The 14,220-nt window shown below is 39.5% G+C and overlaps 1 protein-coding gene across 1 annotated transcript in view; it reads right to left on the minus strand.

Annotated features, from left to right (window-relative positions):
- Positions 1-14,220, minus strand: part of CLCA2 (chloride channel accessory 2) — a 55,117-nt gene that overhangs the window by 187 nt on the left and 40,710 nt on the right. Inside the window, 4 exon segments of the mRNA XM_044005435.1 lie at positions 4,655-5,103; positions 8,521-8,757; positions 11,195-11,365; positions 13,128-13,398. Of these exon segments, the coding sequence (XP_043861370.1) occupies positions 4,661-5,103; positions 8,521-8,757; positions 11,195-11,365; positions 13,128-13,398 (1,122 nt within the window). The 3' untranslated portion in view covers positions 4,655-4,660.

Raw genomic sequence — 14,220 nt, forward strand, 5'->3', positions numbered from 1 at the left:
TAGATAAATAAATGCACACATATACATATGTACATATGCATATATAGTTATATATTTTTGATACAGGGAGGGATAGATTATCTTTCTAATCATTAGAACATTTTTTAGCTCTGGGCTTGAGCTGAAGAAAAGAGAATTATTGATTGATATTCTATATGTAGAAAAACTACAGAAAGGAATATATATACACATACATACATACATATGTGTGTGTGTGTGTGTGTGTGTGTGTATAATCCAGACAAATACCTAGTTACAAATTAGCACTTCTGCTAGGAAAGAACTTTGCAAATAAGGAGTCAGCCTTGAAAGCATTTGCCATATGTTCCTTCTATTCCTGTTGTTCTTCCTAAGTCAGGTTTGAAAGAAAAAACATTCCCCCAAGGAAGTCACACCTGAAGGAAAGAGTTGGGAAAGAGTGGAGCTGACTATGTGAGGTTGTGATTCAGCTAAGACTTAGTAATGTTCTGTTTCCCTGCCAAGTAACTTCTTTCCCACATCCATTTCCCACTGAGGCAGTTCATCTAGCACCTCTGAACCACTGGATATTTATCTCTATCAGACAATTCAGGCTTGCTGGTCTGCTTTCTGGACATTATCCACTCTTTACCTGTTCCATAAAAACCAGATTCCTGTGTGCCTGCTCCTTCTCTGGTCCCTTCCCATGGATGTACTCTGGGTCAGTTTACTGACTCATCTGAGGCAGTTGACCAGTTACTATCATACCTTATCAACCTTGGCTCTTTAGTGGATTGACATGGCCTTAGGAGAAATCAGAAGTTTCTCCTGTGAGAAACAAAACCAAAGATGACCAGATAACAGGACAGACATATTGAGGGATTGAGGGACTATTAAAGTTTAGATTGGCCAACTAGCTATCAGGACAGACACACCTAAAAAGCAAGGGGAGATAAAATTCTACAGCAGGAAAGTCACTTAGGTGTAGCTACTACCTGACTGGAGCTAGGAGACAGAGATAACCCCAGAGGTCAGGACCATCTTTCAAAAAAAAAAATCCCCAAGCATCCAAGCTTTCTCCACCCCACCCCCAAAAGGAACTTTCCACTTTCAGGTAGGCACTCCATCTATCCTCTATAAAAGCCTTTCTTTGCCTTTCTTCTGTTCTGGGAGGAGGATGTTTCTAAACCACCTTCTCCCCAGGGGGTGAAGTCTTTGACTTACCACTCTGTCACTTTCTCTAGCACCAAATAAAAGATCATTTTCGTTCTAACTGGACTGTGTACTAGAGTATAATTCTTTACAGAGGAAAACCTAAGGACCTCCAACCTTTTCCCCTATGACATTGTTGTAATTTGATCTTTATTAATACAAATGCCTAAAGAAAATAATAGAATGCTATTTATAAAAGAGAGAGAATTCATAGGAAGAGAGAAAGAACAGGAGCAAAAGCATGAGAAGTAACTTAAAATAATTGATATGGAACTAGAAAATGTAGGGGATAGATTGGAATTAGTTAACAAAATATAGCATGATTACTGTACCTGAGCCACATGACTCCAAGGCTGTAACCAGGATACTTATTAACAAACATATAAATCAAATAGAATGCACTGAACAATGTATTTCAGTTAAAACTAGCCATTCCCCTTAAAGAATATTTTGTTCATGTATTCATCATTGTGAAAGTTCTAATGTTACATTGTTTAAGTTTGTTCCACTGACCAGCTGCATGAATCTGAGAGTGTATATAAACTCGGGATCCTGTGATTAAATTTTATCTCTTGTGCCATGACTTGAGACCCCTGCTCTTCTCATTTGTGACCCTGGCAAGAAAAAACTTTAGAGACTGTCAGGTCCAACCCCATCATTTTGTAGTCACAAAGAGTCACCAGGTCTTGTCAAAGGTCACAAAGGAAGTAAACAGCAGAGCTGGGGGTCGAATCCAGGCCCTCTAATTCCAAATTTAGTGCCCATTAGTAGCCATATATATATATATATATATATATATATAGAGAGAGAGAGAGAGAGAGAGAGAGAGAGAGAGAGAGAGAGAGTCATAAAGTGGATTTTATATGAGGAAGAAGGAAACAGTGTCTCATGCCAAAAAAAGAATAAAAGTATGTGGGCTTGACCACCTCCCCTTTTCTTCTTCCTCAGGAGTTACTATCACAAGTTGTAATCATTCTTTTCTCAGTAATCATTGCCAAGCTGACACCTATCCCCACCATAAGACGATGATCCCAAAGATTCATCTCCTTGCCCCTTCCCTCATAGAAAATCCCAGGGGAGAGTGTCTCTGTTCAATTCTACTTTACCTAATCACATTTTGACTACAGTTTTCCACATCACGACTTTCCCCATTGTGCTTTCAATATATTGCAGGTTGCCATAAGAAATTAAATGGGAATTTTTTTGAGAGTTTCAGAAGCCAGCAGATGACATGGAAAACGTTTAGAAACTCAGAAATGCATAAAATATGTGTATAGTATTGAATAATGTTAACATATTTTATCTGTTAATACGATAATTCAGACTTCTCTAAGATGAAGGAAAGCACTCTTCCCCAAATCTTTCCTTTAGGTGTGACTTGGAATCTTAAATAATGAGTTTTTGCCTATACAGGGAAGGTGAAGTTAGCAGTCCCTCAGATGAACTGGATAATTGCGTTAGGTAGGTTAGCCTTACTAGATAATTCAGGCCTAACCTGGTCTCCTGTCTACCACACCATTTCAGTGACCCCCCCCCCCACATCCCTGTAAAGCAGAAATTTCCAGCTAAATTACCCACAAAATTGATTTAAATTGACTTTTAAGGACACTGTTTTTGAATTCAAGGGTTCTTAGTTTGGAATCTGTGAACTTGTTTTAAAAAACATATTTTGATAACTTTATTTCAATAGAATCGGTTTTCTTTTATAAAACTATGTATCTTATCTTACATCCTTAAAAATATTATTGTAAGAAGGGATCTATAAGCTTCACCAAACTCTCCAGGCCTATGACAGAGAAGAGGTTAAGAACTCCTGTTTGGTATAATGTTTCTCATTATCCACCACCAGCTTTTAAGATGGCTAGGTAGCAGGGGCAGCTAGGTGGCGCAGTGGATAGAGCACTGGCCCTGGAGTCAGGAGTACCTGAGTTCAAATCCAGCCTCAGACACTTAACACTTACTAGCTGTATGACCCTGGGCAAGTCACTTAACCCCAATTGCCTCACTAAAAAAAAAAAATTAAATTAAAAAAAAAAGATGGCTAGGTAGCACTGAAGACAGAGTTTTGAACTTAGAGTCAGGAGATCCAAGTTTGAATCCTGCCTCAGACACTTAATAGCTGTATCATCCTGGGCAAGTCACTTAGCCACACTTAGCCTCAGTTTCCTCATTTGTAAAATGGGGATAATAACAATAATGCCTGCCTTCCAGGGTGATTGTGAGGATCAAATGTGATAATAGCTATAATGTGCTTTGAAATTTTACTGTGTTGTTGTTCAGTTGTTTTTCAGTCATGTCTGACTCTTTGTCTTCTTAGCAGAGATACTGGAGTGGTTTGACATTTCCTTCTCCAGCCCACTTTACAAATGAGGAAACTGAGGCAAACAGGGTAAAGTGACTTGCCCAGGGTCACACAGCTAGTAATTATCTGAGGCCAGATTTGAACTAAGGAAGATGAGTCTTCCTGACTCTAGGCCCCAGGCACCCTATCTACTGCGCCAAAGAACTATCCTTTAACATGTTAGTTAATATTTTTGCTAAGGTGCCTCCAATCTTTCTCAATGAGGATTTTTACCCAAACTAAGAATATGAACAAAATATTCTTTGTGAAATTATGGTTTCAGAATCAGGTCCCTATATTGTCAAAGACCACAGTGCAGTTCCCTTAGGATGATCGACTTTCGCCAAGGTACTCCAGTGTCTTCCTATGGCACTGGAGACAAATGTGGGTTCTCAAAGATCACTCCAGTGAGTGGTTCTACACCAAGCCAAAAAAGCTTCAGGTGTTAGCCCAGTGATGACCCATCATATGAGGACTAGCCTCACTAAATGTGGGGACGTTCATCACCAGTTTGACCTCAGGGCACTGAATTGTTTTGGCCACAGCAACTCTTAGTTGTCATCTACCAAGGCAGAAAGGGACTGCAGTCTATGTGACTAGAGGCGACATCCACACTGATGAAATCCCAGGTACTTGAAATGGTGAAATAAGATGTTCATTTTAGGGGCAGCTAGGTGGCACAGTGGATAGAGCACCGGCCCTGGAGTCAGGAGGACCTGAGTTCAAATCCAGCCATAGACACTTAACATTTATTAGCTGTGTGACCCTGGGCAAGTCACTTAACCCCAATTGCCTCACCAAAAAGAAAAAAGATGTTCATTTTAATGTTATATGGTTGGCAAGAGAGACAGTGCTCTACAGTGGACTTAAAGTGGGGTTCAGAGTTAGGAAGAACTGGCTTTAAGTTCCTGGCTGCATGAGCCCTCAGCACTCCAGGCAACTCTCTCAGTTCCTAATGTGCCCAGGAGTTTCCGACCCGCCCTGGTACTTCCTCATCTGAGCCTTCCCTAAGTCCAGGGAAATCTCGGGTTCAGTCCCTGTGGCTATTGCTGGTGTGCTTTCAGGTGTGACATTCCAGTGCCTCTGTATCTAGGAAGAAAGTAATCTATAGACAACGTGACAAACAATCTCTTGTCTGCTGACCTTTATTTACAGTAGTTTTGTCCTATTGTCCTTCTTCCTCTGTTTCTTCTTCCTGCTCAAGGTACAATGTGCCAAGACTATCACAAGACAAACAGTGACTATCAATCCCACAGCTGTTAAAACCCCTCTTAGGATAAGAAATTCTCGAGTAGTAATAGAAGAAGCATTTCGGGGGACAAACAGGGCTGCTTGTACTATGTTGGACACCTGCCCCTGCAGGGAGGCATCATCCGCAGCTCGAATGGCTACGTAGATGCTGGTGCCTTCTTCCGTCTCTCCGTCCAGCAGCTGCTGCTGCTCTTTTGTCAAGAGCTCTGGGGTAAAGACAAATGTCTCTCTGGAGCCAGCCCGTTGAGGGATCAGCTTAGAGATGTTGACCAAAATGGTGCTGCTGAAGTCGTTTCTTATTTGCTGGAGACTTTTACTTATTCTTATTTCATAACTTGCAGCTGAAATCAGAAACATCAACCAATTAATAAACATTTATTAAGTGCCTACCTCGTGCCAGGCACTAGGCTAACCACGGGGGAGGCAAAAGGAGGCAAATCCCAGTCCCAGCCATCAAGGAGCTTACAATCCAATGTAACATATCAATTGCAATCATTACATCAATCTAAGTAGGTTCTCTATTGAAAAATGCTTGCTTCATGGCATTGCAGTTAGAGCTCTCAATTTGGATTCAGGAAGATCTACATTCAAATCCCACCTCACGTACTTGCTAGGTGCACAACCCAGGGTAAGTCACGCACACATCACACACTCTTGCTTCCTCTTGACCTTGAAGTCCACTAAAATCAAATGCCTTAGAAATACTGAAGGTCTTTATTTCACCCAATCCTTCTGCACCTACAGTCCCTGGAAAAGATTCCTAATTAAACAGAACAGACTGCTATGTGTATATATTAATTAAACTGTAATGTCTTCAAGAAAATGGTTTCCAACTCATTATGAGGACATGCCTCTTTTTGTTTCGACTGCAAAGTTGGAGATGAAAGAAAGAAACTTATTTTTTTTATAAGCTTAAGCTTTTTATAAGCTTAAGTCAATAGCAAACATGACCTGGGCATAAAATCAACTCATAAAAGTAGCTGGAAACCAGTTCTTTCTAGGTTGACATTTGCACTCTAAAGAGAAGGACAGCTTCACTGTCTTACCTCTTGAAGTGGAAAATGAAAATACTTTTCAGAGTCCCAGAATTTCAGAGTTGGAAGGGATGCCAGTGACCAGCTGGTCCATCCCATGCATAGTTTCAAAGAATCAGTAGCCTACCTGGTGGGGGTCTCCCAGCCTCTGCCTGAAGATCTCTCTCCAGGGAAGGAAAACCCACTACTCCCCAGAGCAGAATATTCTGTGGAGGGAAAGCGCTAATGGCAAGAAAGGTTTTCTTTACATAAGCAGCTAGATAGAGTGCTGGGTCTGGAATCAGGAAGAACTGATTTCAAATCCAACCTCAAACATTTAGTAGCTGCATGACCCTGGACAAGTCAGTTAACCCCATTTATGTCAGTTTCCTCATCCGTAAAATGAGCTGGAGAAGGAAATGGCAAACCACTCCAGTATTTTTGCCAAGAAAACCCCAAATGAGGTCACAAAGAGTCAGAAACAATGGAAAAACAATCGAACAAAAAAAATTTTCCTCTTTGCAATTTATACCCAGTATTCCTAGTTTTGCCTTCAAGGGAACAGCAGACCATGTGACAACCCAGCTTATCAAGCAATGGAAAGATTGTTGGGATTTAGAGTGATAGGGTCTGGATTCAAATTCTGGTTTTGTGATTGCCTATTACCTGTATCAACTTTGGTTCACTAGATGGTGACACTACCTTCAAAATCTTTCTCGATTGCCCTCGGCCTTTCTCATTCCTAGTGAGTCACTAAACTAAATATAGCTAACTTTGGTGGACTGTTAGATGACCAGTTTATATGACTATTACGTGACCTGCCTTTATTGCACTTCAATGTCTCTGATGTAGAATAAGCTAACCTTTCTCCTTAGTCATCCTTCTCATCAAGTGATGAGAAGGTCTCCTATTGACCAGTATTGATGACAACTTTAAGGTTGCATCTTTGGAAAATTATTTCTTAATTCCTAGCTACTATTTTTTTCCCATAATACCATGAATCTACCTAATTTCTCCTCTTTTAATGTGGTAATATGATTGCATTTGAGAGGGAGCATGATGTAGAACACGAGTTCTCCAAGTGTTGTCTAGGGATATCTCAGGGACCGTAATACCCTTTCTTGGAGACCTATAAGGTCAAAAAGATTTTCATAATAATATCAACATGAAAAAAAAGAAAAATAATAATACCAACATGTTTTAATTGTTAATATGGTAAATATCTATCAAACACACACAAAGAAAGTCCCTTTCAGGTCCTCAATAATTTTAAGAGAGTAAAGGGGTTCTGAGACCAAAAAATTTGAAAACTGCTGATGTAGATGATGAGAGAACCAATTTTGAAGTCAAGAAGACCAAGGTCATGTCCTTGCCCTGAGATATACTAGGTTTTATAACCTATTTTGGTTACTCTCCAGGATAAGGTGTAAGACTATAAGTTGTAAAGGAGGTGCTCATCTATATTGGTAGAAGGAGTCTATTCACTGGTAGGACTCTATAGCAATGAACCCATAGGTCTGGTTCCGTTTTTTTCTTAAATGGCTGAAGACACTGGTAAGCAATCTGGTGGGATATTTTTAAACAAATTTCCTATTGGCAAGGGATGTTTTAATATAGTCCTTTGTTGTACTGTAAGGAAGGAAAAGCATAATTGTCTGCCTCCTAACTGGAGATGGGGAAAGAGTCAGGTGGTCACACCACATTCTCCATAATATTAGTGGTAGCAATACTGGAACTCAGAACAGGAAGCTGAAGACTAAACCACTTATACCTCTGACAGAAACATGAAGATTAGGATCATGGAACTTAAAGACAAAACTGCAATCCTGGACGCCTACAACAGAATGTGCTTATTTGTAATGGAGGGAATTCAAGGTTGTCCTTTCAGAACCATCTAAAAGTAGGTTCTACTGGATCATTCCTAAGCTCCTTTTAGTTCTATCATCCCAGAATGTTGGTTGGTATAGTGAGTGGACAGAGCATTCTAGGAACCAGTGAAGGGCCCAAAGTGAAATATGAAATGGACACAGGTTGAAGAAAGGATGTCTTCCTTATTTGATGTTAACAAAAACTCACAAGGTAGAATGGAGATCAACATTTATCTCAGGTGGAATCAGGAAACAGATCATTTAAACAACAAATAATAATAATAAAATGGATTGGAGGAAAGAGTTGTAAAAGCTTTAAGAAATATGGTGCAACGAGGAAGAGTTGGCATAAATGGAAGATGTTGAGGTCAACGTAAAATCTAGGAAAAGGAAAGTGAGGTAGGGAAGAAGAGTAGAAGAATTCATTAGGGTTGGTCCAAGCTTAGATCGTAAGGAAGAGTTCCTTGATTTAGGAAACTAGTCATGGCTTATCAACCACAACTCAAACTCCACTGGCTTCCTTTTATTTCTGTTTTTGTTTGTTTTGTTTTGTTTTTTTGGGTTTTTGGGGGGCAATGGGGGTTAAGTGACTTGCCCAGGGTCACATAGCTAGTAAGTGTCAAGTGTCTGAGGCCGGATTTGAACTCAGGTCCTCCTGAATCCAGGGCCAGTGCTTTATCCACTGTACCATCTAGCCACCCCCACTGTGAAAGTTATAGATCAGAGACATCTACACCTCAGTTCCCTGTACAACAACCAAATGCAGTGAGCATAATACTAAAATTCAAAGTCAAAGCAATTTTTAGCCAAATCATGATAGAAATAGCAACAGAAATGCCATTTCACGGAAAAAACAAGTAGGAGAGTTAATACATACCCTGGCCTTGATCAAAGTCGTCTCCAGGAGCTGTCCAAGATAAAAGAATCTCTTCTCCTTTTCTTATGGCTTCTAGGTTAATGATTCTACAGGGTGGGAACACATCCATATGGGGAGTTGCTGGGATGCCCAGGACTGAAAAGGAGCCTCCTGAGCTTGTCCTGTTGAAGCCCCCCTTCTGCATTTGAATGTCACTATCACCTGTGGACTTCTTTGGAGGATTCATCTGAATGTTACCTGGGGTGGCAAAATCAGATCAAACAGCTCTTGACTCAGTTTCCATTAAAAGAAAATGTCATTCTGGAATTAGAAAGGACTTGATGACTTCTCTGCATCTGCAGATTGAATTGGACCATCATCATCTCAAATATTTCTTAGTGTTATTTAAAATTTTTTGTTAGTTCTTTTCTAATATGAAATTTGATAAGTGTACAGAACATCTAGCTTACCTTATTGCATGGAAACCAAGTACAGTTATCTAAATGAGTAAAAGGAGTTGGCTAGATGGTGCAGTGCATAGAGTTCTGAGCCTAGTCAGGGAGACCTGAGTTCAAATCTGGATTCAGATAGTTACTAGTTGAATGACCCTAAGTTATTTAACCCTGTTTACCTCAGTTTCCTCATCTGTAAAATGATCTGGAGAAGGAAATGGAAAACACTCTGGTATCTTTGCCAAGAAAACCCCAAATGGGGTCATGAAGAGTCAGACATGACTGAACAACAGATATTTGCAACAAGACATTAATATTCCATAGGTAGATAGATAAATAGATAGATAGATAGATAGATAGATAGATAGATAGATAGATAGGTAGAATCAGTTCTTCCAAGCAGAATCCAATGGCCTAAATTATTTTCACTAACTGATACAAATACACTTGAAATATCTTAGTTCTTTTCTAATAAACAGCATATATCAAATCATAGGTTCATAATTCTGGAGATAGAAGAAACCTCATTTTTTACAGATGAGGGAACCAAGGGCCAAAATGGTTGATTGACTTTCCCAAAGTCACACAAGTAGTGAAAGAAACAGGATTTGAATACAGGTCCTTTGAATTGAGTTTCATTGCTTTTTCCACTGTACCATATAGATATCATATTTGTATATATATACATACATATATATATATACACATGTATGTGCATATATATATATGTGTACCCCTCTGTGTGTGTATGTGTATACCATGGATTTTACTAAATTACCTATATAGTTACCAAATGCAGAAATAAGCAAAAGATCCATGATTTTTTCAGCATGGGAAAATGAAAAATCAAAGAATAAAAACCTTGTAAAGGTTTGTTTAGACTTAAAAATTATGATATGAGTTCACACTAAAACTGTTTTCTGTGTACTTTTAACCAGGAATGTGCTGGTAAATGTTTAACAACCAGCTTTCTAGGAAAAAGTATGACCACAACATCCTTTTAAGTTTAATCTGCATTTTGTCCATCACTTAGTCTAAATAACCAACAAAACAATAAATCAAGCCCTGATTTCCACATTTTCCGATTTCCGAGGTATAAATAAATGCTCGTGCTGAAAATTTAGTAACTGTTTCTTGAGCTGTATGTAGTTGGTTCCAGCATACCCTTGATTAACTTATATTTCTAACTAGGAACAATGATGATGATGATCCAAAATCTATTTCTTGTACTATCACAGAGCTTTTCCTTGAAGGAAAGAATACAGAACAAGGATGTGATCTTGTGAGGCATACAAATTCTTTATTTAGGGACTGACTTTGTGGCTTATTTGTTTATTTTAAAAATGTTCATTCAACAAACTTTATAGGGGCCTGCTGTGGGTAGAGTCCTGGGCCCTGAAGTGGAGATGAAAATTTAGATAAACATGGTTCCCTGCTCTTGAGGTGCTGATGGTCTAGCACACAAACCCAAGTAATTATAACAATACTATTAGGACAAGAACTGGACCTGATATTTCACTGGAAAAAGGGAATTCCCACCTGAGGAAATTCCCTTTAACAGTGCAGGTTAGGACCTTCTCTCCAACTTCTAGTCTTAGAGAACTGCCCAGAGGAATGGAGAGGTCCGGTGAGCTGCCCAAGGTCATGGAGTCAGCATGTGTCAGAGTTGAGAACCCGAGCCCAGGTCTTTGTGGCTCCAAAGCCAGTGTTCTATCCACTATTCTACGATGCCTCTCAGACCATCATGGGCTGCTCAATGAGTGCTCCTTTTTAAGTGACCAAGCTCTGGCTTTCTCCCTGGGCAACAACACCTTCACATTTGCTTAGCTGTTTGGAATTTTAATCAAGGAGACAGTCAAAACTGATGTCAAAATTGAGGTGCAGGGAATTAGAGATGGACTTGGTCTGTGTCTTCTTCCTGTTTCCCATTACCAAAGAAATTCAGCGAGGCCAGAGGTTCTCAATAAATCTTGTTTGAATTCAACACCCTGAGGTTTCGTCTGCTTTGGAACTTTAAACTTCTGACAGACATGAGATCCACCAAGAGCTAACACACACAAAACACCACCTAAATGACAGCATTGTTTCATGGGATCAGCTATCAAGTCCAAGTAGTATTTGAAAAAGAATCCCCCACTATAACCTTCCTGACAAGTGGTCATCCGCCATTTGCCTAAAGACCTCTAGAAACAGGCTGCCTTGGGAGGTAACAGGTTCCCCCTCCCTAGTTCGGCCCTTCTTACCATTCACTATGTAACCTGGAACATACATTGCACGGCTCCCTGGAACAGAGCTGGGCAGTCTCCTAATGGAGCTCTCTTGATGGACATAGACTTTCCAGCTATATCTACCATTTACAGTAAAGGAAAAAAAATACCGCGAGTAGATGCCATCATTTTTAATAATATCAGCACCTGCACAGAAAGAAATCAGAATTAGGACTATGCCATATCCCCAAAGTAATTGCTAATCATTTGCAAGATCAGAGCTATCACAAGGTGCATAGAGAGGGCTGTTATATCAACATATAAACTATATTGAGTTAATGCTGAGTTTTGCCCTGACCTTGATGATTTAATGATCAAGTTTAAAAACAGTCTGCCTAATATGTTCTAGGTATTAGGTAATTTAATAATAATAACAATAACAATAATAATGAAGAAGAAGAAGAGGAAGATGAAGAAGAAGAAGAAGAAGAAGAAGAAGAAGAGAAAGAAGAAGCTGCATTTACATAGCACTTTAAGGTTTGGAAAGCTCTTTAGGTAACAAGGATTTATAAGAGGTCGAGTGACTTGCCCAGAGTCACACAGCTGGTAAGTGTGGATTGGATTTGAACTCTGGTCTTTCAAACCCAGTACTCTATCCACTACACTGCCTGGGTTCCTCTAAAAGGCAGCTTTTGAATAATATATCCTGGAAAAGACCACAAACAATGGTGAGGTGGGGGCAATGAGGGAGTAGGGAGTAGGGGGGAGGAGGAGGGGAAGGAAAGACAAAAAAGGAAACAAGTAGAAACAAATGGAAAACCATCCAAGGCTGTTGTGACTCCCATGCTTCCTGGGCTATCACAAGTTTGGTGAATTAATTTCTGCTTTGCTTTGTAAATCTGATTCTTTGGGGGAATCATTTCAGTAGATAGTAACTTCTTTCAGGGAGGATGCTATTTTTCATTTATTATTTATAGCTTCAGTGTTTAGCACAGGACTTTGAAATTTGCAGGTGTTTAAAAAATGCTTGTTGAATTGAAGCAGAGTGCATGTTTAGTGGTTAGCCTGTACCCATAAAGGCAATCGGGTCTAGTAGTCTTGGAGTTGGTTTTGTATAAGGCTGTTCTCGGAGGATCAGGCTAGCTAAGATCAGGGATTTTAATACCCAGGTTGGCTGTAGTATCATGATTTTATCAGCCATAGCAACTTCTGAAAGCCAAGTGCTCTATCACTGAGGGGTGGTGATCAGCATTGAAGGAGAGAGTGAGTTGATAGAAAGTATGGAGGTATAGACATATGGTGTAGCCAAGTGAGCCAGCTTCTGAACCTTAGCTTCTCTCAGCCTAGATAACCCTATGTAACCTGGCATAGTGACAGTAGTAGGTGCCAGAATTATCCAGGTGGCTAACAGAGAGGGCAAAATCTGGATTATTGAGAAGGGAGACTCAAACCAGCATATTGTGCCACTCTACTCCCCGTGTACAAATAGGTGAGTCGGAAGCCTGGACTGCCCCCTACAACCAATACACAGTTTACTTCCCTTGTGTAAATTTGGCCTGTGGCTATTTAATATTTAAGTGAGAACTTCATAGTACAGAAATATTAAATAAGATGACAGAATTTAAATAGGGGCGGATTAAAAATTGCTCAGCATTGATCTTTACCTCATACCTAGTTCGCTCATATAATAATGTAAGATCCTTGAGAGTGGGGATTGTTTCATTCTTTGAATTTTATACTCAGTGTCTAGGATAGTGACTGGCATTCAATAAATGAATGTTGATTCAACTAAATAACTCAATAAACATGTATTAAGTGCCTACAATGTGCCAGGCACTGTGCTAAGTGCCAGGGATACAAAAAGAAGCAGAATAGTCCCTGCCCTCAAGGAGCTTACAATCTAATTGATTGATTCACTAAGAGAACTTTTGGAAAACATGAAAAATAACATGACATTTTTTTTTGTTACCTGCCCCATCATCGAACAGTTCCAATCTGATTGGCTCTCCCCTGTCTGGCTCAATTACAGCAGTCACATTGGCCTCGAGAATGGGATAAAACCCTTGTTTCACATCTGCGTAAATGATCACAGGGTGTGGGAAATGGGTTCCATCTTTATCCACATGGGCTGTCACAGTGACTGGCGGCACGGCATCATCTGAGGCCCGAGAGCTCACTGCCACTCTGAGGGCTTGAGGAGAGCTGTGCGTGTTATTGAGCAGCCAAGTCCAGTAACCAGGCTGAAACACAAAGAGAGTGTGGCTTTGAAAACCGCAACAAAACCTCATCCTTTACCCTTAACCCACAAACATGGTGCCTACCTAAAGGTCTGAGAACAAGACATTACTAAATAATAATTCCTGTTAAAGAATAACCCAATTAAATCTTTCCATGGTGATCATGGTATAATTAGCCTCCTTAATTTTGAGGCCAGTCTATAAGGAACTGCACCCAACATTTGTTTTGGAAGGGTTCCTCATTCCTTTGTGTTTCTTGCAGATAATGATTTCCTTTATAATAGTCTCCAAGTCCAAAGTACTTCACAAACATGAAGTGGTCTGTTCAACACCCAAGGAGAGAATCAACTTTTTACATTTTTCTCCATAACTGAAAAAAAAACTGAATGAAATTAAATTAACAAATGTTTATTGAATGAATAAATGAACAAATAGAAGGATGTATGCTTTAAACAAGAGGAACCAACATTCTTTCATCCTCTATTGATTGGAAATCCCAGTAAAACAATTCCTACCCCCCAAAACAATACTGAGTAGAGATAGAGAGGAAGTATCAATTTTCGGTCTTGAATGTTTGATTAAATTCATTCATTCAACAAACACTTATTAATTGACTATAAGACAATTTCATAAACATGTATTTGGTGCCTTCTCTGGGCAGAGTATTATGCTAAGCTTTGGGGAAGAAGAAATGTTTAGATAATACTTATACTCTACTTTAAGGAGTTTATAGTTTCATATAGATGGTTGATTACCTAGATAATTGTTCAATTCTCCAATCTTCTTTGCCTTTTAGATTGCTTGGGAGAGAAAGTCTTCTAGGGC

Source organism: Dromiciops gliroides, chromosome 4, assembly GCF_019393635.1.
Source record: "Dromiciops gliroides isolate mDroGli1 chromosome 4, mDroGli1.pri, whole genome shotgun sequence".
Classification (NCBI taxonomy): Eukaryota; Metazoa; Chordata; class Mammalia; order Microbiotheria; family Microbiotheriidae; genus Dromiciops; species Dromiciops gliroides.